General features: G+C 38.6%; 2 protein-coding genes across 3 annotated transcripts in view; both read right to left on the bottom strand.

Annotated features, from left to right (window-relative positions):
• The window catches only part of coro1ca (coronin, actin binding protein, 1Ca), a 31,836-nt gene extending 13,220 nt beyond the window's left edge, over positions 1-18,616 (bottom strand). Inside the window, exons 1-2 of one of the 2 annotated variants that reach the window (XM_032578141.1) lie at positions 17,645-18,616; positions 6,186-6,382 (exon numbers count right to left, since the gene is read on the bottom strand). In XM_032578141.1, the coding sequence (XP_032434032.1) occupies positions 6,186-6,382; positions 17,645-18,494 (1,047 nt within the window). In that variant the 5' untranslated portion in view covers positions 18,495-18,616. Of the gene's footprint in view, positions 1-6,185; positions 6,383-14,961; positions 15,096-17,644 lie in introns of those variants that run through there. The other variant, XM_032578143.1, reaches the window with a different exon arrangement.
• On the bottom strand, positions 18,504-22,446 carry LOC116729527 (uncharacterized). The gene is made up of 2 exons (XM_032578144.1): positions 22,269-22,446; positions 18,504-19,719 (listed from the first exon to the last, which is right to left on the bottom strand). Exon 2 carries the CDS (start codon positions 19,711-19,713, stop codon positions 18,532-18,534), a length of 1,182 nt encoding a protein of 393 aa, XP_032434035.1. The 5' UTR covers positions 19,714-19,719; positions 22,269-22,446; the 3' UTR covers positions 18,504-18,531.
• Positions 22,447-23,962: the final 1,516 nt, after the last annotated feature.

The following is a 23,962-nucleotide window of genomic DNA, read 5'->3' on the forward strand; positions in this document are numbered from 1 at the left end:
TAAGCAAACACGAGGAGAGTTTGACTGCTACAACGTTAAAGATTGTTTCATACAATTAATAAGGATATACAGGCACATGATTTTTGACATTCAAGATTTCTACATATTTTACATTGTTTTATTATTATCACTTTGTATCAGATACAAACCTTTTGGTTGAACCAACTTAATTTTAAATCCAAATCTGCAAGTATGAATAATTGTGGACTTGACTATAACAATTTCCATGTCCAATTGTGTTGCCAGTTTGTTCAAGTTCCAAGTGCTGAGATCAGACGGTTCATGCAAGTTAAATCTTCAATGAATTTCACAAGGGGTTATTGGGTTTATGCTGTATTATTGATCAAAAAGCTCATAAAGATATTGTACATCCACAGAGGAAAATGCCTTTGTGCAAATGTTATCAAAATTTATGGGCTTTTGCCCCATCCATGTGCAGACAGTTTAGCTAAAATTAGTCCAGATTACTACAAATAACCTGGAGTATATAAAAATGCATCTTATCTGTAAAAAAACAGACAGCCAGATTGGAGCAGTAATATCAACTCCAGATGTATTTTGAAGTTGTGCCATTTACAGCATGCTTTTAATTAGTCAGACGTGGAGGGAGAGGGTGAGGGGGGAAACATACTGGAGTCTGCACCTGTTTTTAGTAAAAATGAAGCAGATTAAATTCAGGACTTGCTGCTTAAAAATAAATAAATATGTAAAACTTTAAGCCCTGACAGACTAAATTAAAACAACTATTTAAATATGGGCTATGAACACAATGAATGTCTTTCTGATAGAGACGACATCTGACTTCAACCCAATTCTATCATCTTGAGCGCTTCTCTCATTTTGGCCTATCCCAGATTTCAGAATTGTACCGACACGGTATGAAGCAGCCAATGGCAGAGCATGAGGAAATGGTCTTGGAAGCCTGTCAGGCAGGGAGCAGTGAATGACCATATATGGTAAAATCTGCAGTCAGCAGGAATGGGCGGTAAAGGCAGAGGGAACTGAGCAATACAGAAGTCTTTAAACACAAACTGACCAAAGTATTGTGAAAGATGTGGGATATAATGTACATCCAAAAGGTTTATGCACTCAGAGGCCGAATGAAGCTTGGTTAGAGCTAAAGGTGGTGTGAAAGGACAAATATTGTGTCATTGTGCACACACCCTGGGATTACTAAAAACTAAGACTGAGCACAGGATGAATGTATCATTGAGGGACTGAATCCAAATCAAATATACTCCACATACAGTGGATAACAGTGGGCACGCACACAGCATGGAAAATAAATGTTTCAGCTAAAACAATGTTAAAAATGTTCCAATGGATGTATAAATCACTGTCATTTTTTTCTGCAGATTTAAATCAAAGTATTTGGAACAACATCCCTTTTTCTATTAAGCACATACAGAAAGGAATCACCAAATACTTGCTAGTTGCCATCACTCCCACGACTTCCTTCATATGGAAATCAGGGAATAAATTAGCTGGTGTTCAACTAAGAATGAGAAGTGGATATTCAAAGCATGAGGGACGAGAAAAGAAATCTGTTTAGCTGGACATCTGATCCCTCCTGTGTGTGTGTGGGTGTGTGTGTGTGTGAGTATACATATATATATACTCTTGTTCTGACAGAATGAATAGCAATAATCATATCTGTGCCGAGTCGGGGGAACCTGCTGCATTAACCCACAGCCTAGGGAGTCAAACAAAGAGCCATCCCATCACAAAATGAGGCTTCAAGTTTGCTTAAAAACCTGCAAGTACGTCTGAATTATTGATGACATTCTCAAATTTCTAATAAAAAAAGAAACCGATATATGAGAACATAGGAATGTAGAAAGACATTTCTTCAAACTCCTATTGTTATGCCACTACAACAATGACTGGTTTAATTGTGAAGGGGGAAGGAGCATGATCATACTTCTCCTAGCAAACTAAAGCCTCAGCCCCTCCTCCCAATACTAAAATGCAATAATGACAAAAGGCTTCAGAGGAAGTAAGTGCAGGACAAAGGCCCAGAGCAGCTGGCTGCCTACAGAGACGTATAGCTACAAAGCACAAGCAGATGGGCTAACAGAACAGATTCATAGATGGAACAGGGTGAGAGGACTGCAGCAGTGACAGCACTAAAATAAAACAAAACCCAAATAAATCACACTTTCAGTAGGTTCAGTAGGTTAGTCTCACACAGTTGTCCTCATCATTCAATAAATAATTATTTACGAAGTCTCAATACACACATTTTAAGCATCGATTATGGCTTACAGGAAACTAGAGTAACACTTAATAAAAATTAATGTACAATTTCACAATGACCTACAAAATGATTAAGAAAACTCTAGACATGTCCATATCATCGATTCCTACCACAAAGAGGGTAGAAGATCAACAAAGTTGAGTTTCACAGAGTGCTTTAACAAAAGAAAAAGAAAGTTAAGTGGAAGAAAAAAGTATAGGAGAAAGTTGGCACAAGCAACAAGAAAAACCACAGCCGTGAGAGTATTGTGAAGCTATGCTAATTCACAGAAACACTCACAAGCTACAGACGCCGCTGCTTCAACGGCCACCAAACAGCAGCCACATCCAGGAGACAATCGCGAAGTGTTATCTCTGGCAGAACCAGAGATAACACTTTACGTCTCTATTAGAGCTAAAGAGTAAAATGGCCAAAATTCTCTTTAGATGCAGATTTAATTTTCCAGCTGGACAGCCCACACTTCCAAAAGTACCCATGTCTGGTTTAATGCCCATCACTGTCCTTGTTTGGCCAGCAAACGCTCTTGACTTAAGCCTCAGTCTCTGTGGGGATCAAGAGGAATATGAGATAAAGGAAATCCAACAAGACATTCAAGCTGACAGCCACTATTAAAGCAACCCAGGCTCCCTTAACCAGTCCCTCCAGGAGGCTGCAGTGTTTGTTTTGTGATTGATGCAGCCTAAAATTACCAATTTTGTGGCACCTTTTTAAAAAAAAAAAAGTAGTCAAAGTTACAGATTTTTTCTTAAACCTTTATTTAGCCAGGATATAACCCTGTGAGATCAAAGATGTCTTTCACAAGAGTGTCTTAGCATATAGTTAAAACAGTTAGTTACAAGCTTTAGCTGAGCTTTATTTTTGCCACAATATGGTATTACAAAAAAGTTGAAATTGTTGCACATAACCTCCTCTTTCCTTCTCTTTTTCTCATCAATTATAATCCCTCCTTACCTGAGAAGACCCTGCATCATCGTCCTGCTGCTGCCTCTGGTCTAATGTCTCCTCCCTGACTGATCTTTCTATTGTGACAAACATTTCCGTTAAATATGTGGAAAGCAACACAGAGCATAACTTCTGTACAGAAATTAAAGAGGATTCGGTTTACTCCTGGCATTAAGAAGCAAGGGGTATAAAATACATAACACTAGTATTCTTCTTAACCAGCTTAATATAAACTAAAATAGATTAATGATTTAGCAAGTATTTGCTGCATGTAGCAGCTTTACTCAACTTACACGGTTTGTCTGGAAGAAAATGGCAAAGCCTTTTTGCTTTTTGGCTCTGGCTAGTTGCTGAACATGACAGACCATGGAGCTCTCCCTTTGCTGATCAGATCCACAGGTATATCCAGCGCCAGCCTGTGAACGCTCGCGGTGCGTTTAAAGTCGCCTCAGACATTGTAAAAGAGGAAATTAAATCAGAAATGATCTACCTGGTTAAAATTTAGCTGAGTTGCAGTGATTGGTCAGAAAAGAAGGAAACACAGAAAACATTAAGGTGATTGGTTAGATTTGCACAAGATGGCAAAAATTTCATGTTCGTGCAAAATTTGCAAATGAAAGGTGAATTTGTGTTAATAGTTGCGATCGCAACAATGCAACTTCCTGGAGGGACCTCATCATAGCCACAGGCTGATCGAATTCACATCACAATCCACCGATGTGGAGGTAAAAAAATAAATTGGACATAACAGACTACCCTGCTGCTGCAGTTCATCACTTAAAACATACACATACACACACAGAAATTGTACGGCATTGCTGCTGTGTAGTTTTGTTAACAGTATAAAAATACGTTTTGCAAACAAGGAAGTGACTTTTACATTTTCTATTTTTATAAGGGTAAATTTTCATTTAGAATATCATTCTCGGTATTGGCAGGATAGTGTGCAGTGAATCCATGTAAAATGAATTACTTAAATTTACATTTTTATGAAATTCTGGTTTCCTGAAATGAACTTTTGGTTTATTGGAACATAACCCACACAGAATCCAGGTTTGCAAGAGTAATTCACTGTTTCTACTGTTGACAGGAGAAGTTTTGTCCCATTTCTGAGAGCTGTACAGCCTCCTGACACTAGGAAGTTTAATTTTTTTTTCAACAAACATTTTATAATTCAGAAACTTATTTAAGAATTGTACAATGATAAAAGGCTGAAATGATCTTAAAAAAAAAACCCAGCAAAAATTAAAGAAGGGAATCTCCATTACATCCAGGGGAAAAAAGAAGCATTCAGGTTGGTAAAACATTTTCACTAGCCAAATTGTGAACCCGGCTCATTTGCTGTACTCTGCAAACTGTCTTAAGTCATAGGGTACATACAAAGTTCTTCTGAAAGATAGTGTTCCCTTTCAGCTCCAGTTTCTCAATGAATAGGTCAAATGCTACAGCTGAAGGACTGGTCTTTCAAGTTCAAGTCCATCCAACCTAAATGCAAGGCGGTCTGAAAATGTATCCGTTTTTCTCCCTGTCTGATTTGAGGTAATTGAGGGGTTTTCTTCAGCAGATGTAGTCGTGAAAGCAGAGTTTGTTCTCTGGCTGCACCACTGCTGTGCATTTACATGGCATGCAGAGGGCAGCTCACACAAAGATGGACCCAGAAAGAAGGGCAATAGGAAAGTGAAAGCCCTGAACCCACAGCCTGCCTCCAGCACAAGCCCTGCATTGAATGAGGTGCTGAGAGGTGTAAGCTGTGCGATGACAGCCCTGAGGATCCAGTTCCCATGCAAGATCCTTCTCATATGACATGGCAGAGTACCACTGTACACTAATTACAGACTTTGGGCAGATCTGTCAACAAATTGCAGTGCTTATGTCGCTCATAGTGTTAGAACTTGCCACCCAGCCAGTGTCTGCCTCTGCTGAAAAGAAACAAGAGGCTAAACAGTTAACCGCCATTCACCATAATGACATCTAAGGGTTTGGGCCTTTTGCTTTTAAATAGGACAGAGGCCGGTTTAAGATGCGGTTTAACCTCTGCCACACATTAATTAATTCCATTATGACAGCACATTAATTTAATTTAATTTAATTTAATGACAAAAAGCAAGTACACTCAGTTACTTTGTTTACATCAAGACGCTCTATAAAAGCAGTCTTGCCCAACAAAAGTCTTAAATCTTAAGAGTGATTCCTTATATGGAGAAAAGAATCAGGACACTGTTAACTTCAGAGCTTTGGAGTAGTTTCAGGTTTACACATAAGGGCGTGTCAAGCAGCCTGCTGGTAAACATTAATCCCAGAATACACCGACGGGATGGTTCAGCAGAAACGAGGTAGTGCTCGTTACAAATGACCATTTGTTTTATTTAAAAAAAAGTGGAAACTAACCAGTGCATACCTTTAAAATAAAAACACAGTTGTCAGATATTTTATGTTAATTTTGCATTCATCCAAATTCAATTTAACGTGGCAATAAAGTAATCATATGTACACAACACCAACAGGATAATCAAACTTCCTTAAGCTAAAGATAAAGATGCACTGGAAAAAAAAAAACTGTCATCGATCAGCACAAGCCCTACAAGGGCACTTAAGAGAGGAAAGGAGACTTGAAGTTGACAGTTTTCTTCATCGGTGAGGGTTTGAAAGTTCAAGTCGGAAAAAGAAAACCATATTTTCTGTGACATATTAAGACGTGCAGGCTGCGAAATAAAGCACACGTTAAAGGCTGATTAGAGCACAGAGTTGCTCAGTTTCAGCCTTTTTAGCTTTCTACAAGCTCTGCCTTTCATGAAACACGCTGGATATGTAAAGTGTTTTAACCCTTTCAAAAATCTCAGAACGAAGGTATGATCTATAATCTACTGTCGAGCCAGAAATCAGACTTTAAGCAAAAAAGCTTATCATATCATCTAGACCTCTCCATCTTCTTCCAATGCCGCATGGACAGTAAATACAAACATTCTCTACATAATCGAAAACTTACCTTATGAAGAGGGAGAACGAGAAAAGCTCCGCCGCCACTGGCCTCAATAATTATGGCAACAAACTTGGGGTTGACTGCACAGAAGGAGCTGTCCCATGTGACCCTTGAGACCCGAATGTCATCGTAGCATTGGTCATACTTCACCGCCTGGCCAAAGATATGACGGAATTTGCTCTGTCGTACTACTCGTCTCATATCTGCAGGGGGAGAAAGAAAAAAGTTATATGCTACATCTGGCAAATTAAGGCTCGCTTTGCTGAAATTGATGAATATAAAAAAAGCAACAAATTCAGCAGAGTTGTACTGAGGTGAGTGAAATATTTAAGATGTTCAAACTTCGGTGAACTCCTTACTGCAAACTGAAAACATTTCTATCTTTCACTTGAAAGTAACATATGTAGATGTGTTAGCCTACTGTGTGTGTGTGTTTTTTTTCAACATATTATGGTTATTTTGACAGCTAAAAGCAATCCAATGTTATGTAAATTGTACATATATTTTATGGAGAAAAAAGTGTAATATCTTAAAGTCCTTATACAGGTTTTCTAGTTATTTTAGGGTCCCATCTTCCAGTAGGTCAAATATTAAACAAGAACGTTTATCAGTGGAACAGGACAGAAAGGCCCACTTCCAGAGGAGGATATGCCATACCCAACCCAAACAAAAACAGACTTTGTGGTTGTTTCAGGGAAAATCCTCACCAAGACAAAAATCTGCTGGCAGACAAGAGCTCTGGAAAACATGCTCATTCAGAGAATCAGGTCCCACAGCTCTCTCTACAAAAACACACCACTTCCAAAGATAATGGAAAGCTGGCCAATATCGGATTAAAAAGGAAAAAAGAAGGGAAAAAAAACAACCAAAAAAAACAGCTCCTACTTCACCTACAACCTACAGAAACAAATTCCATAAATCACTTTCAAAAGCTCCTCGCGTCTTATTTTGAAATTTTACTTTGATGCGCCCCACAAACGCATTTCCAGGCTGAGTCACCATGACCAAAACGACCCACAGGATGTGGGACATGTTTGGCAGGTGGTTTTCCCATTGTGTGTGTACATGTGGACAAAAAGAAAAGAATCAGCAATGACGAGAGATAAAGAATGTGACTTAAGCTGCTGTGGCTCGTTTTCTGACACAAAACGAGAATTGCAACACAAGAAGCATGTTGATTCTGCTAGAAGAGGGAAGTGACCAAACGCTTCCATAAAACAAAAGTCATGTGGGATGGTAATCAAGCGATACTGTGGGGTGGGGCTTGTTTGCTTACACCAATATCCACTTATACAACATAAAACTCGGGCTAGTAGCACCTTTTAACCCAAACTGCACAATTAACTACCACATAGCTCAGCAATGCATCAAAACAAGTGAAAAAGTAAACATAAATGCATTTTGACCATATATAAACCGTTTCTCTCATGTATCCAATATGAAATCTGCTGATTGTCGTGTTGACTGTGCAGCCTGATCGTCAGGAATGTCTGCACACGTACACAAGGCAGCTCCAAGGAAGTCAGACGTCATTCTGCTCAACGAAGGTGAAATGGTCTAAGGAAATAACACTGACCTGAGGACATTTTTGACAAAGGACAACATGTTGGTGCCTGCATTAGAGAAATGAGATGTGATGGTACAACTGCCTTCAGATCAGATTATGGTGAGTGCTGGTGTGACACGGCACCCAGGAGGCTTGAGGCAGGAACAAAGGGGGAAAAAAAACGCCTCACTGGGAAGGATTTTTAAATATAGATAACTTTTTTGTTGTTGTTTCCCCTTGAACTAATTTAACTTCGTATGTATGAAGCAAGAAAGATTTTCAGGTTCCTTTGAAAAGCAACTGTTAAACTCAACTAAACCAGAGCTGGTGAGACAGGAAAAACTGGCCTTCAGTTTCCAAAGGGGGTGGCGGTGTAGAGTTTTACAGGACGTCAGCAAATCATTCAATGCAACGCTTACAACTTCCACAGATGTGTGATCCAGAGGATCGAAAGAACAAACAGAGGAACAAAAAAGGAATTACAAAAATAGGTACATCTACCACCAAGACCAGAGGTCAACGAGCTAAAAGACTTTTGGTACAAAGTTAAACAACAATATGACCCCCAAATGTCAAAAAATGGCTTAATAGTAAATTCAAGACAGAGAGGTGATCTGTCCATTTATCTGAAGAAAATATTTTCATAAAGACTAACATGCTCTAGCTTCCTTCTTTTTTCAGCCCTCCTCCAGAGCAAATATGGATACTCTGGTTTCTTGTCAGAGCTGAAAAGCGTGCATGCTAGGCTAAATGGTCTCTCTAAATTGATCTTATGAGTAAGTGTGTATGCATGTGGTTGCTGGTCCAGTGTCTTCATGTTGACCTGTGAATGACTTCTGACCTGTCAGGGATGTCCCTTGCCTCTTGTCCCAATGACCACAGGACACAAGCAACAGTCCTCTAGCAAGACTACGCTGATAACTGTGTGTATACAATAGATGAACCAACATAGTAAATCAAAAATGTGACCGTGTAATAATATATTAAAAAAGTTAAAAGCTTAATAATCAAATTATTTGCATTCGACCATTCTTATATAGCTGGATCTCAATCTATTACCTAGTTATGTCATAAAAGCAGCTGCATATTCACCTCAATTCTATGTTTTTCTCCTTGCAATTTCTGATGTTTGGCTAATTTTTGAAAACCCTACAGAAGTCAAACAGGTAAACATTCTGGTCTTTCATGTATGTGTATAAAGAATCCCTGAGGTCACCGTGTGTTACCTGAATGAACATCTGGTCACCGATAGAACCAGAAAACAACACATTTTTAAGAAGATTTTGTAGCAGTGGTAGTCCTTACTGTGTTTTCAGTAAGAGAAGAGGGATGTGCATTAAAGATCCTAAAGTGGAGACATCTGGTGCATTCTCACTGCACCAGATGTCTAGCATTTGTTTGTTTCCAACACTGAAAACTTTGTTCAGCTAAATTCTTAACAGAAATAAATTCAAATGTAGAAAAATAAAGCTTTACTTCTGTCTCTGCTTTGCTAGTCTAGGTTTATTAGCATTGAACTAATCTCTTCAATGATAGTTTTTATGGACTGTAAAGACAAAATAATTTAAACTGTCAATGTATAGAATTTTGTCTGTTTGATTGAAAAGAAATATATATATATCCCAAAGGCAGGAGGGGAGAGCATGATGGAAAGTAATTGAGAATCACTGCCCTGATAATCCAGAAATCAGTACCTACTAAAGGTGGGTGAAGAAACAATATTCTATAGCGATAAATTAAAACGGGTGGATAATCTGTCAAAACAGGCAGTTGATTGATAAGGCATAATCTGTCCATCAGGGTTATGGAGGTTTTAATTTCCAATTTTATCATCACAATCTTTTTTATGTAGTAGGAGTGTTGATGTTATTTAAATACTTATCAAATTAAGAAAAGCAGACTATGATATATAAGGACCAAGTACATTGTTATCTATGAGTTGTATTAGAAACAAAAAATACACAAACTAAGATCTGTTCAAACATGTTCTCTGGTCTAAAGCGAAATACTTTTGATAAAAATGAAAATGTGATATTACTGCAAAAAGAGACTTCCACATCACCCACTTCCTTTAGACACTGATGCCTGTTTTTTTTAAGTAAAGTTAAATATAAAAGGAGGATGTTTGGCTCCAAAACAGAACAAGACAACTAGAAAACAAATATGTTGCTTTTGTTTAGCCCACGTAGCAAAATATTAGTCCTTAACATTTAAAGTGCAACGGCCATTTCTGTCCCTTGAGCCACAAAGCATTTTGGTAGTAAAATACTATAGTAATAAATTATCACCCAACTTAGAATAGAAAAGTCAAGTCTGAAAATATGTTGTTCTATTCCTGTACTTAAAGTACAGATCTAGAGTGCAAGCTTAGTGTCAAAACATATTTGCTGCAACCTTTGCTGAAGATATGTGCTGCTTAAAAACAAACTTATTAAAAAGTCTTTAAAATACATTTGCCTGCAAAACCAGTAGAGTAACTTGAGTTAGCTATAAAGTAATCCAGCATTGCTCCTCCCCCAATCGTTGCTGCCAACTGCTAGTCAGCAGGATGCAGAAAGGCTATATAACACTTTCAACTCTGTCACAATTGAGACAAATTCTCATCAGTCTGAAAATATTTTTGATAATAAAAAACAGGTGTGGAATCTAAAAGAGCACCATTCCTGTTTTAAAACTACAGCTGCCAAGGTATGAGTGGCATGTTTGTCAAGCAATCAGCAGCAGGACGTCTACCAAAGAAAATAACATCACTACTTTACCAACCAACATCAGCTTGTTAGGCTTGTGTTACCCTAAAGCAAAATTATTCTGCAATTTATTTTTATGTCATTGATTTGATAACGGTATTTTTAAAGACAAACCTAAAGCATAGCAAATGACTAATATACTATAGTATTTTTTGTTACATTGAAGATATTACTGCTGCCATTTTTAAAGTTATTGCAAGAAAAGCATTTCAGATGTTATTCCGTAGTTCCACTTTTAAAAGGGGCTGAACTGAAGAGTTTATGGACACAATGCCTAAAAATACAGAAAAATTGCATTTTAAAAATCCTAGCTATAGCAATGATTAGTCTTCTTTATTCAAGACAAAAACAATCAAACTTCACTGATGACATTTTCCATGTCATTGCTGTTTATTCGTGCACTCTACAAAGCTGCACTCACAATGCATTAAGGGAAATTGTTTGCAACTTCTATAAACATTGCTAAGTGCTTTAAAATGAACACTTAAGACACTGCTTTAGTTAAAAATGCAAAAAAGTTCACAAAAATCAACTATTTAAAATAGTATTCTTAAACTAGAATGCAATGGCTGACAAATGGATTTGCAGATATAACACAGACAGCTAATTTCTCTCAAAGCACAGGGAAGCTCAATAGACATTCAAATTAAACCAGATAATGTACATTGTTTAAACTGATCTAATAAATACAAAGAAATATGTAAGTCACAATTGCCCAAGTCTGAGTTGCATCCAGCTGACAAACGGCAGCAGCAGCAGCAGAAATCTGGAAGTTCTGTGTTAGTGTTTTACATTCATCTTTTGAGTCCTTACTTAAAAATGCTTACAGACCTATTTTACCCACACTTAGCTTCCCCTGTCACAACACACACTTCCATGATGCCACCTCAGAGCGCTCCACATTGTGTCTGTTCTTTGCCTTTTTGTTACCAAGACCACAGATAACTGGCAGCTAAATCCTCTTCCTGTAAGTGAGGTCACAGGCCGCTTTGGAAACCAGATTCCAGTCAGATTCCACTGAATCGCAGATAAGGAACCTTTTTTTTTCCAGCTCCGCTCAACGCCACATGACTGTGATAGAGTATCGTACTAACAAGTCAGGCAACAAATAGTCAGAAATATTTCCAATACTTAATCCATCACCTCTTTTTCCAATCTGTGCTCCATCGGGGAAAGCCTTGTTGCTGGGCTTTAAACAAGTTATACAGTGGACAGGTTGCCAGTTCTTCAGAAACTTGATCTAATATTTACAAATACATTTTCAGCTCTTTACTTCCTCTTTCCTGAACAGGAATAACAGACTCCTTCGGTTCAGACATAAAAAAAAATCGACTAGATAAGGTCTGGAAGTTTAGTGTGAAACTGACTATGGTTTAAGCTCAATCCCCTCCTTTCTCACTTCAACTTTCTGCATTGAGAGACTTAAAACTAAATCTTAAACTTCTTATCCTACTTAAGCCCTGGTTTACAAGGATCACTTTATAGTAATGCAAAACCAATCAAAACAGGAAAAGGTCGTGTTTTTTGCCGGTAACAGTGTGTGCACATGTATCAAGTTGCAACTGTATGAAAAGCCACGTAAGTAGAACATCTGCCTGCTTACAGCTTAGATCCTAAAAAAAAAAAAAAAAAAAGTCCTGAGTACAAAGCAGTCGCCTCCTCTTCCTGATCAGCCACTTCCCCCTTCCCCTAATGAATTATGCACAAAACAGCACTCCGTTTCAACACTTGTCACTGGTTTTGGTGGGAGACAATGCAAGAAATGATTTTGCACCTGCCTGAACTGCGAGGCTTGAAAGAGGACAAGAATCAGAGATGATTCAGCCATTCACAATGCAGCATGGCCTCTATGCTTCACTAGAGACATTGTGTCAAACATGTAAATACCTACGTGACAAAAATATTGTCTACATTGATGTCAGAAAGACCCATTGTAATTAAAAATCTAATTTACAAGGCTATCCTGGACATCACGACAGCATTAAAACAAAACACACGCTTCAGAACAGTCAGTGAAGGGTCATTAAAAGAAATTAATAAAAGAAACTAAAACCAGTCCAATAACATGTTCAACAGTGGAATAAAAAAAGCTAGCTTAAATGCAGCCATATTCTCCTGATTAGTTTTCATACAGGCTGCATAATATTTAGAAAAAATATTGCTGAAAAATGCAATGATGATACTGTTTGCTACTAACCCACATTCACCAAAGTACTGATATCACCACCATTTTGTCAACTTTAGGATCTTTGTCACTGAAATCCATTTCAGAGGTGACAGTAACGGACCATCCAAGTGGCTTTTATTAGCAATCAGAGTTCTAAAACATTGCAGCCCAAATAATACAACATTCCAAATATTTCATCCAAGCAGTTGATTTATTGGACACACTGATGTATCTTGTAGCTGTATTTTTTAGTCGTGCAAATATTTTGATAAAGTTTCATCTTCTGCAAGCTGTGTAAAAATTTAGCAGATTAAGATCCGCCTAATCTACAAGGTCTTAACAGGAAACAGCAGCCGAGTCTGTTGTTCACGAGCTGTTTCTTTTTATTTGTGCTTAAAAAAACAAAAATAAATTTCTCCTATTGATTAAGAAAAAAACACAGCATGCAACATTAACATTACATTTTGAATAATATTTCCTCCATTGAATCTTCTTCAACACAGTCGAGATAAAATCAGACAAGACTGGACACCACCTGAGGTATGTCATACATGTTTGAAGAATTTAATCTATGATGACGAGACATCTTTCCAAAGAACATGTTCTAGCAGACAGAGGTTTTGTTATTTTAATAAAGTGCCTTGTTATGCAATTTTTTACACACACACGCACGTATGACAAACACACACATCAGTATCATGTCAATTCTTAAATGAGTTCAAAAGTTAACCACAGCCCCCACACCATGCTGCAGTCCACAGGACCAAGCCCTCCATTACATCTTCTGTTTGGTTTGCCTCCGCTTCCTGACCCACTTCCTCAGTCCACAAAGCCATAGGAAGACAGGTTGTGCACTTCTAAAGGCTTCGTGCCGCACCATAACCAGTAGAGACGGCCGTGTCTGAAACAGCTAACAAATCCAAACACAGCTGTACTACTGTTGACCCCCGGCTGCCCTCTCGGTCAGCCGTCACCTCCATTGAAACTCACAGCAACGTTCAGGAAGGGTTAGATTAATACTGGAGAGAGTAGTAACCCATTTCAGCTAAAAAGGCAAAAGTACATCTTTCTGGTAGTCTAACCAATTGTTACAGACTAAACTATCCTACACTTGTGGACAAGAAACATGCAAAAAATGAAGACTATGACATACTTCACTAAAGAATCTACGACTGCTAGGCCAGTCATTCATTCATTCATTCATTCAACACCTTACAGGTGAATTAATTTCCCGCCATAAATTTCTGGAGAATCAGAATACTTTATTGATTCCAGGAGGCAATTATGTTGTGTCAGCCACTTATTCTAATTGTACATCTGAAACAAAACAAAGAATATAAAAGAATTAAACTGGTCAAGAATGAGTATAAAAACGTGAACAATTTAATGACAGAGATTAAGTGCCTTAGCATAAAATGTAAATGCTAAACCATCATCTTAGCTTGATTTGATCACATTAGGATACTTAAAATCAAATATTTATCACTTCTGATTGAGCTTGTTTCAGAAAACTACAACTAACTGAACTCCCTCAAGAATAATCAGGAATTCACCGAGACGCAAACTCAATACATTTCCCTTGTCTGTCCTCAGTGAGCGAGATTAAGACAGACGGACCCCAAAGGATTTCACACTGACAATTCTCCACGTGTGATAACTAAAAGAAGCAGAGCCGGTGGAGGATGTAGTGTTTGTATCCAGCTGGGAAAGCAGACGTGAAGTCGGTCACCCTTCCTCCCTTCTATAAACCACGGTGTTAATGGGTCAAGTCCGAAGTACGCATCTCGACGGAGACATTTTACTGAGGACATCTGATTTCATTCTAACGGTCTACGGAAAGTACGAGAGTTGACCACTGCATATTTCTGTACGGAGAAGCTATTGTTCAGTTAGGAGAGAAAGCCAGGGGCCAGGGCGCGGTTGGACTGACTGCACCTCGGTCTATGTGTGGATATGTCGTTCCGGAGATAAGTTTTGCTGCCGCACTACGGTTAGCCTACCCCACCCCGCTCAATAACGAACAGCAGCACATTTCACCTTCAGGAGTTGTCAAAGGGAGCACAAACATTGCACCTAGACATGTAATTAATCTGCCTTTTGATTGGGAACTTCTCAAAGAGGTTGACGATAGCCGTTTTAAAGGCCGCCGCTAGCTAAGAAACAGTTCCCATTAAACCGACTAGTCCTGATTCATTTTAGCTAGCGCATGCACTTTCCTGTCTGGACTGCTGTGGTTAGAAGGAGGAAAAGAAGAGCACTAGTTCCAACGCAAGATAAGAATACACATACAAAAACACTAAAACAAAACAACATATTACCCACCTTCCTAGGGGGGAAATAAAGGTATTCCTGAATGGTAAATGATAGAACACAGCCAAACGCGAATCCCACTTTATTCCTCCCTCTACCAGGAGCCGCTGCTGACACAACAAGCAGTTCTGTGCTCTTTCGCCTCTCTGTCATAAGCCCCGCCCCTTTATTCCTTATAAGGAGTCATGCTGTTCCCAATTTTCTTTGACAGACAGCTTCATCAGCCAATCAGTGACATTACGTATTGAAGGGATCGGAGTTCACGCTCGCTCTCTTTTTTTTTTTCTGTCGTGATGGAAATTGCGGCTCTTTTCCGGGAGCCGGAACATTTTGCTCAGTTTTACAAGAGCCGACCTTTTTGGCTCGAAAACGTCTCTTAATATCGCCTTTAGATCCTTCGATATTTAATTACTATGAATGTATAAATAGCGTACATGTTTATCAGTGTAGAACAGCCTGTCATGGTTAGTTTTTCGTTGTTCTGCTATTTAGTTGTGAATTGTTCACAATAAAAACTTAACCAAAAGCAAACCTCCCAAGCACGTCTCTGATGACGTCACAAGTGGTCAAAGTTGGAGCTACTTTAGTTTTTTCTTCTTTATTTACATGTTTTTAAACAAATTATACCTTAAAAACTGTTTACTCGAATTCTGCCCAGTAAGAGAAACATGTCTGAGCTGTAAATGAGAATTCGTAGCAATAAAATTTGCAAATTAAGGGGATGCAGGCAGAAGATGACATTTACAATTTTTTTTATAAGTGACCAATATGCAGAGCAACCAATTGTCTTTTCAGTGAAATTAGTTGTTCTTTACAGATGACTTTATTGCTTTTTGTAAAAAGTAATGGAATTCCAACAAAAATAAATAAGTAAATAAATTAATATTTTGGTCATGGCTTGTTTCCAGTAAGAAAAAAAGCAAAGCAACAGCACATATGTTATTATTTATTCAACAAATCACCTCGTATAATAAAAAGAGTTTACATTTCTTGGAGAAACTCTTTTCTATTGAGGGCAAAATTGCCCCACAAGATGGCGTTATTCTGCTAATTCAGAGTGAAATGGACTCCTTATAGCAGATCCAACATCTGTTTTCTTTAACTTCCTTCATTTTAGCTGGGAAGGTGATGTATGTGATTGTGGTCAGTCTGGGAACCAAGCCATTTACATTCCATAAACAGAGAAAGCAGACCTTTTGTCCAGCTATTAAGATAATGTATCTGTTATCCTGGACATTTTAATGTAGGTACTTTTCTTGGTATCAATGTGATCAGTGTGATCAAATGAAAATCCTAAATCCAATGGATAACTCAGGGAAAATACTAACTTGAAGAGTTTAAAACTCAGAATTTGAGATCATTATGTTTAGAAAATCACAGTGAAAAATATTTGACCCCTTGGAGTTTTTTTTTCAGTTTTGCTTTTTTCAGTTAATACAATTGAAATATTAGACAAAAAATAATCTGGGAAAATACCAAAATCAGTTTTTAAATAATGATTACATTTATAATAAAAAAAAATCAAATCAGACCAGCTTGATGAAAAATAAACCAGAGTTTGATTTAAGAAGACACATCCAGGACTGATTATACTGAATGTAGAATGAAGAAATACCTTAAATCAGGGTAAAGCTACAATGTGTCAAAACATGACTCCTCTGATATGAAGATATTCCAAAGCAGATGAGAAAAAAAAGAGAAAAAAAATCATATATATATATATGTATGTATACATATATATATATACATATATGCCTCGGTTAAAGTTAGTGTTCATGATTCAACAAAGTCAGAGTTACAAGGCCAACAACACTGCTGACTGATTGTCTCACAATTGCCAAGAAACATATTTTTGATTCTGAAGTTTTATGGAAGGTGTGCGACCTGTTACGTCTGATGTAGAGCTTACATAATATTACAGAAAATGAGCATAACGTTGACAGTAAAAATAGATTTTTGTAGTCTGGAGTTGCTTTACTGCTTCAGGACCTGGACAATAAGCAGTCATTCATGAAACAATTAATTCTGCTTCAGAAAATCCTGAAGAAGAAAGCCAGACTTTCAATTGGGGCCATAAGCTCAAGCCCACTTGGGTTTTGCCACAAGAACATGGTCCAAAACACACTCGCAAGTCCACTTCAGACAGGCTCCAAAATAAACAAAGATTTTGAAGTGGCCTAGTCAAAGTTTGGTCCAAAATATAACTACAACACTGTGGAATTACCTTAAACAGGCCGTTGTTGCCTAAAAACCTTTGAAGATGGCTGAAATAAAACCATTTTGGAAATAAAAGTGGAGCTATCTCTTGAAAAGTTTTTTTTTGTGCCCTAAATCCATCTTTTGGCAAGAAAAAGGGGTGATTTTTTTATTTTTACTAAAAGGTTTCTTCATTGGAAATGACTGTTGGCAGTTCTTTCTGCCATGAATTGAGCAACCAAAGGTTTAGGGAGCAACTACTTTTATAAACAGGCAAAAAAAAAATTAAAAATAATTAATTTCTCTTAATAGATAAAATTCTACTTTGAAAACTGTAATCTGTATGTACCCTGGTTAACTTTGTGTGACATTAAAATGTGATGAATTTAAGCATCTAAATGTAACAAAACAACAACAAAATAAAAACAAGACACCTGTTAAGGGGAAAATACTTTTCCCCTTCACTGCATGGTGGTTACCCTAATGTGGATTCTCTTACCTCTCCTCACTGATGGCTTCCTCTCGACTGTCTTGTCTGGGGATTTTTGAGGCGAATCAAAAGCTGCTTTCATCTGCGCCACCTTCACGGACTGGGCCAGCTCCTCAGCAGACTTAACTTCTGCTAGTTTGGGTCGATCATGGTGCTGCAACTTCTCATGCAGCTGAATCGTCTCTTTTATGAGGTCAGAAACAGGCCTGGGTCTTGGTGGGCTCTGGGACTTGTCTCTCATTGAGACACCATCTCTCTCAGTTCCGTCTGCTGGAACATTTTCTGAGTTGCGATCCAGATGTGTGCTGGCTGGGATCTGGCTGATTTCTTGTGTGATAACCAACCCATCAACCAAAGGTGCACCAGCATCAGCAGGTGGTGCAGCCACATCTTCAGGGCCCTCTTTTGCTACCTGCCTGTCTCCTAATAGAGTATCTGCTCCGTCAGAGCCAGATGTTTTGGTTTTGGTTTCACTCTTAACTGCTGAAGGTTCTCCATTGGCATCAGTCTTCTCCTCATTAAGTGTCTTAGAGGAGTTAATTTCCCCACCGTTCTCTGTTAACTCAGCCGAGGAAGGTCTGGATTCCTCAACGATCTCACCACTCTGCTCACATGATGTTGTCTCATGTAAAACAGCTGATTGCGGGCTGTTTGAAGACATGCTCTCAGAGAGGCCTGTGTTTGACCTTATCTCAGCATCTGCCTTCACTGAATCATCTTTTGAATTGATGTTCTTAGCTCCTGGGTAATGTGATTCAGTTAGTGAGCTATCACACGTAGTATCACCGCTGGTTGCAGGCTGAAAACAAACTGAATCTGAGGTTGTAATTTGAGCCGCCACGGTCTGTTTCACATCCATCTTCTCATCGTGGGAATCTTTTAATGCAGGATTTGGATCAGGTTGTTTGCTTAGGAGTCATTTTTGTGTCACCTTTAGGCTGATTGTTCCAGGTGGTTAATGCTGCTGCTGCTGATGTGGAATTAAGGATCTTCTCCTCATCGGTTGTGTCGGTATAAACCTCTTTTATTTTATCCAGAGATGGAGTTGCCTCTGTTTTGTTTCTCTTCAGGAGCTTCTCTAGAATAGAGCTTGGCTCAGTATCCAAGGCTGAAGTTGGTGCTGACTCTGATGTTATTGCATCATTAGTTTCAGCTGTGTCAGGGAGTGAAGGCTGCATCTCTGTCTCCTGGTCACACACATTAGTTACCTTTGGCCTAGCTAAAGAGCAGTCACCCAAAACATATTTTAGTGTTACTTCTTTTTCACTGATGTCTGTTTTCTCCTTTGGGGTTACCCTTTGAATGGTATCGCTCATGTACAATAAAGACTCTTTCTGGATAGTGTTTTCCAAAGGATGTGGGGGCTGAGCTGGAGGCGGTTCCTTCCTCTCAGTTAAATCGCCAACTGTTCCTGTGCAGAGCTTAATTTCCTCATTTCCAGCTTCAGCTCTAATAATGTCATTCAGGTCCACAACAAGTAGTGACTCACTTCCTGTATGAGCTCCATAGGTGCAGTTCTTCAGCATCATAGAGTCTTGCTCAGAGTGTCCAAAAGAGCTTGCATCCTCTGATTTGTCATCTTTTTGTGTGGAAGTTTCCTCCGCCTGTTGCTCCATCCTGATCTTCGCAGATGCTCGAAGGTGATCTGCAGTTTTCCTCTTGCTTTTGTTAATTTTAGATAATCTGTGTGTTGTTTTAAGCCTGTCTGTTCCTGAGGTACTGTCTGGGTTCTTTTCAGTCTCATGTGGAGACAGAGGAGCAGTCCAGCCTCCTCCTCCTTGTTCACCTCCGCCCTCCTTTTCTGCAGCCCCTCCCTGTCTCACCTCCCTTGCAGTGTACTGACTCTCACACTCGTGCCTCTCAATGGAAGTTATTGTCGGTTCATAGCTGGGCCTCTCATTCGGATGATAACAGTGTGGCTCATCTGACTTTTTCCCATCCTCGTCGTCACATGAACTTTCTTCCTCTGTGATCTCACCTGAATGAGTATTCAAACCAAATTCTTGAGATATCTTAGTTTCTTCCAGGTTCTCATCAATATCCTGTTCTCCTTCAATTTTTTCCTGGTTCTGTCCCATATTGATCTGCAAAGACGGACAATAAAGTTACCCTTAGACCACAGAGTCAGTGAATTATACTCTCACATGCTAAATGTCTGGAAGCACTTGGAAACTACTTGCCTACTCTGTTTTACTCAAGCTGTTCTTATTTGAAAAATGTGTCCCCAGAATGTTAGGTTCAACATTCGGCTTAACCAAAATGTTGGGCTTGAACTGTTAGGACAGAATTCTGCTGGTTTTTAATCAAGAACTGAGTCTAAAATTAAATCCAATTTTTGGGGTTAGAGAAGTTTGTCTGTTTTCTGACCCAGATGCCAGTTTTGTTTTCCTTGGGACTTTGATTTTGTGCTAATTCTGTGATTTGGTTTGTCATTTTGGTCAAGGAATTTAACTCTTAGTTTTTGATTATCTCTGCAGATCTTACTTCTGCTTTATTCTGGTAATCTGTCCTCCCTTGTGCATTGGGCTCCATTACCTTTGTTTTCTTTTTTCTTTTTACATCTGTTCCCTTTTTTGCCACTTTTGATCTTAACTCTGCCTACATCCTGCTTGTTTTTGGGTGCTAAAGAACAACACAAGACACTGCTACCTTGCAACAAAAAGATCTTGTTTTAAAATGTACTAAAATACTCATACTCATGTAACAGAATGATCAGTGAAAAGATCAATCTCCTCCACCTCCTATGTGCTGCTATTGCCATCTGAAGAAATGCACTGCTCCCAGTCAAAAACAACCAATCTGAGCCAGGAGGAGTGTCTTGGTGCTGTCAATCATCCTCATGAACACACTGCTAAATGTGCTGATGGCAGAGAAACAACTCTCCGTTCCAGAAAAGAATAGGAGGCTGTGATAACTAACCTTAGCATTCACAACAGTCTGTGCTGAAGGGGAGAAGCTGTATAACAGAGAGGCAGAGGGAGGGTTTGAGAAGTGAGTACACGATCAAGATAGACAGCACTAAGACCCTCCTTCTAACTTTGATTGGTTGTTTCTAGTTAGCACTGTTAGCACTGGGATAAGGCAGCGGCAGACAATGTTTTTCACAGGTTATCTGCCTCATACCATGTTGTCATGACATAGCAACAGTTTCAAGAAATGTGTAAAAAATATATTTTTTTATAAAAGTTACATACTGCAGGTTTAAGTCTTAAGAGGATAGTATAGTTCATGCTTTACTATGAACTATACTTTCATAGTATAGTTCATCTCTTGTGTTCTCTCATTAACACAAGAGACGTTTTCGAGGAGATGGCTTGTCAACTCTTAATTATTACTGTTTCATCTGACTCCGGTTCCTTACAATTTTTCAGTGACAACATTTAAACCGATTAATATCCTCCTTGAATTTGTAATTTTTATTAAATCCTAAATAGTGTTCCTCACATGCAGTGGTAATTTTTGATTTGGGTGATATGGCTCAAACAGCAAACTTGCTTTTCTAAACCAGTTTTCTGTTGTGTATTCGTATGTCTGATCAATAGAGAGTAGGCGTCCCCGGTGTTGTCTACATAAAATATTGCTGTACTCTGCATTGTACAGCAATGTAGTTTGACTCCCAGTTTCTTATTCTTCAAATATGTAATTGTAAGTTCCCATTTCAGTGGGGGTTTTTTTTGAAAGGAAAATAAACTGCATTTTATATGATCGGATGTAACATGGGGATGGTGCACAAGCGGGCTCAACCAGGGTGCCATTCATGCAAGGACTACCACTACTCTCATGTCTTACTGTCATAAAATTGCCAACATGTCACTTAGGGAACAGTCACTGTTTTATATCAATGCATATTGACTAAAGTCACTAAGCATTCCACTCAGACATCTGGGTATTTTTTATTCCTGCTCACGATGAAGAACCTTGACCAGAGTAGGGAGCTGGAAGGAGGACACAAACTTTTCCATGACATTGTCTAATTGCTAAATGAGTTTGCAATCACAAAATTGCAGCAGTAAGCAGAAAAAATGGCAGAGCACAATAAACAATGATCATTCTGGAGCATGAGTGTGCTTCCTGCCTGTGTCCTCAATGCCCTGCTTGTGTGAAAACATATGACTGACTGCTGTCTTCTCATCTGACAGCCCCATTTAACAACCAGATGCATGGTACAACACCCAAAAGACAGAATAAAGCAGAATAGCAGTAAAACACAGAAGACATCATGGTATTATTTTCCTTCAGTTTGGGTTAAAGTTGCTGTCAGTAAGCAGAAGAATGAACTTTTATTGGTTGTTTTTCAGCTACTCTACGACTTGTTGGGAACTCCTTCCCTTAAGCAAATTCTTTCTCTGTAACAACTGGTTCATTATTTCGTCTCAAGCTCCTTGAAGAGATCATTTGATCACCATGTGCTCTGCTGCTGCTGCAGCATACTCAGACGTACAGGAATTCAACACCAGGGAACCAACAACCTCTTGCAGACCGAAGAAACAACATCGCTTGATTTGCTCAAACAGGTGTGATAAGAGAAGATCCACAAAAATATGGTTCAGGTTACGATAAAGACAACACAGCGCTCTTGCTATATGGTGAACATGACATTGATCACCTATTATATGCTGCAGCTGACACTTACCGGTTAGGATTCCTGGGCAAAGTCGATCGCTCTCCTTTAGGACTGACACAGCGTTCTTTGTTGGTTGTTTAGTGATGATCAGTCCTCCCTCGAATGGCACAAGCAATGGGAGCCTTATATTACATCCATGTGATGTCACTGCACATTTGACTAACACAATCAGGAAATCTTGGACTTGTAGAATAACTGGTAGCTATCTGAAGAAACCTAGGAGAAAGTTGTTTAACTTAAAATCCCATCTTCACGAGGGCTGAGACGCAGAAAGACATGTTCAAGGAAGTGAACTTGGGATCGTTTGCCTTTATGTTGTCTTTCACTTTGGATTCAAAACACTCTTGTAAACATGTGTGTAATAATAGACAACTATCTATAAAAAAGTGAATAAAACTCTGTGCAAACATTTAAGTCTCAGGTAGAGAAAAACATCCCCATGGTACTACACTGCCTCCACTGTGTTTTATAATAAGGATGGGGATTAACTTACACACAGGTAGACATTAATTACTGTTCTTTACATGTGTTTATTTATTGGCTTTAATATAGAAGTATCAGAGTAAAGGGGTTAGAAATGCATGCCACATATCTTAACTTTTTGTTGATAAAAAATTTTGAAAACTTGTAATGTATCATCTTCCTTCTACTTCACGTTGTGTTGGTCTTTCTCATGAAATCCTGATAAGAGTACGTTGAATGTAAGGTTGTAATTTGACAAAAAGTTCAAAAGGTATGAGTACTTTTGAAAAGCAGTGCTTGTTTTCAAAGTTCAATTCAAAGGGTAAATTGAAAATGAAAAAAATAAGTTCCATGGTTCACAGATAAACACGAGACAGTGCTGTACAACCCAGAGGTAATAATGATGGTGGTGTGTGAAATGTTGTGATTTTGAATATCAACTTCATCGCTGTTGGAAATTAGTTTTATTTTCAAATTTTTGCTTCAAACGAGTCGTGCATTTTATTTTAAAATTTCATTTAGTCTTTTGTTGAAAATATCTTCCACCTTCAGTGTTTTTAGAGAAGTCCTGGAAACATATTCTTAATTTTGAGGGTAACATTAGGTGTTGCCATAATTGACGGCATCTTGAGCAGTCAGATGTGGTACTATGTAAAATGTTATCGCCTTTAGGGTCTTTGTAATCATTAGCAGGCAGCTAATGGGCGGAACATCATCTGAAAAACAGCTCAGAAGTTTTCTATTGTTTCTTGCTGTCTCTATAGTAATGACCAAAACAGGATGCAGTGTCGGATAATAAAACAAAAGTGCAAGCACAACGGCCAAGAATTCACCGGCAGAAGGAGAAGAGGGGCCACACCCATCGACTCTAAGCTGAAGGCTACTGTTTTTTCCTAGACAGAGTGATTAGTGTTTTCACCAGCCAATGCTTGTAAAGTTGAAGAGGTCACCTCATTTAGAGTAAAACTAACTCAAGCAACGAGGTTATTTTAAGATTATTGATTAAAAGCAGGCTAAAAATACTCCTGCATGTAATAACTTATATGGTTACAGCGTGTTTTCCAATGTACATGCAGCATTTCCAGTCATGCATTTAAAATACAGTTTTGGGAAGGATTAATGCTGGTGTTCACAGGACTCCAAAACAAACAGCACTAAACATCGCTGCCTCTTCAGTTCCCTATTGCATCCAGAACTGCAGCCATTTAGACCCAGGACACATTTAACTTCAGTAATTCACT

This window comes from Xiphophorus hellerii, chromosome 12, assembly GCF_003331165.1.
Source record: "Xiphophorus hellerii strain 12219 chromosome 12, Xiphophorus_hellerii-4.1, whole genome shotgun sequence".
In the NCBI taxonomy this organism is placed as follows: domain Eukaryota; kingdom Metazoa; phylum Chordata; class Actinopteri; order Cyprinodontiformes; family Poeciliidae; genus Xiphophorus; species Xiphophorus hellerii.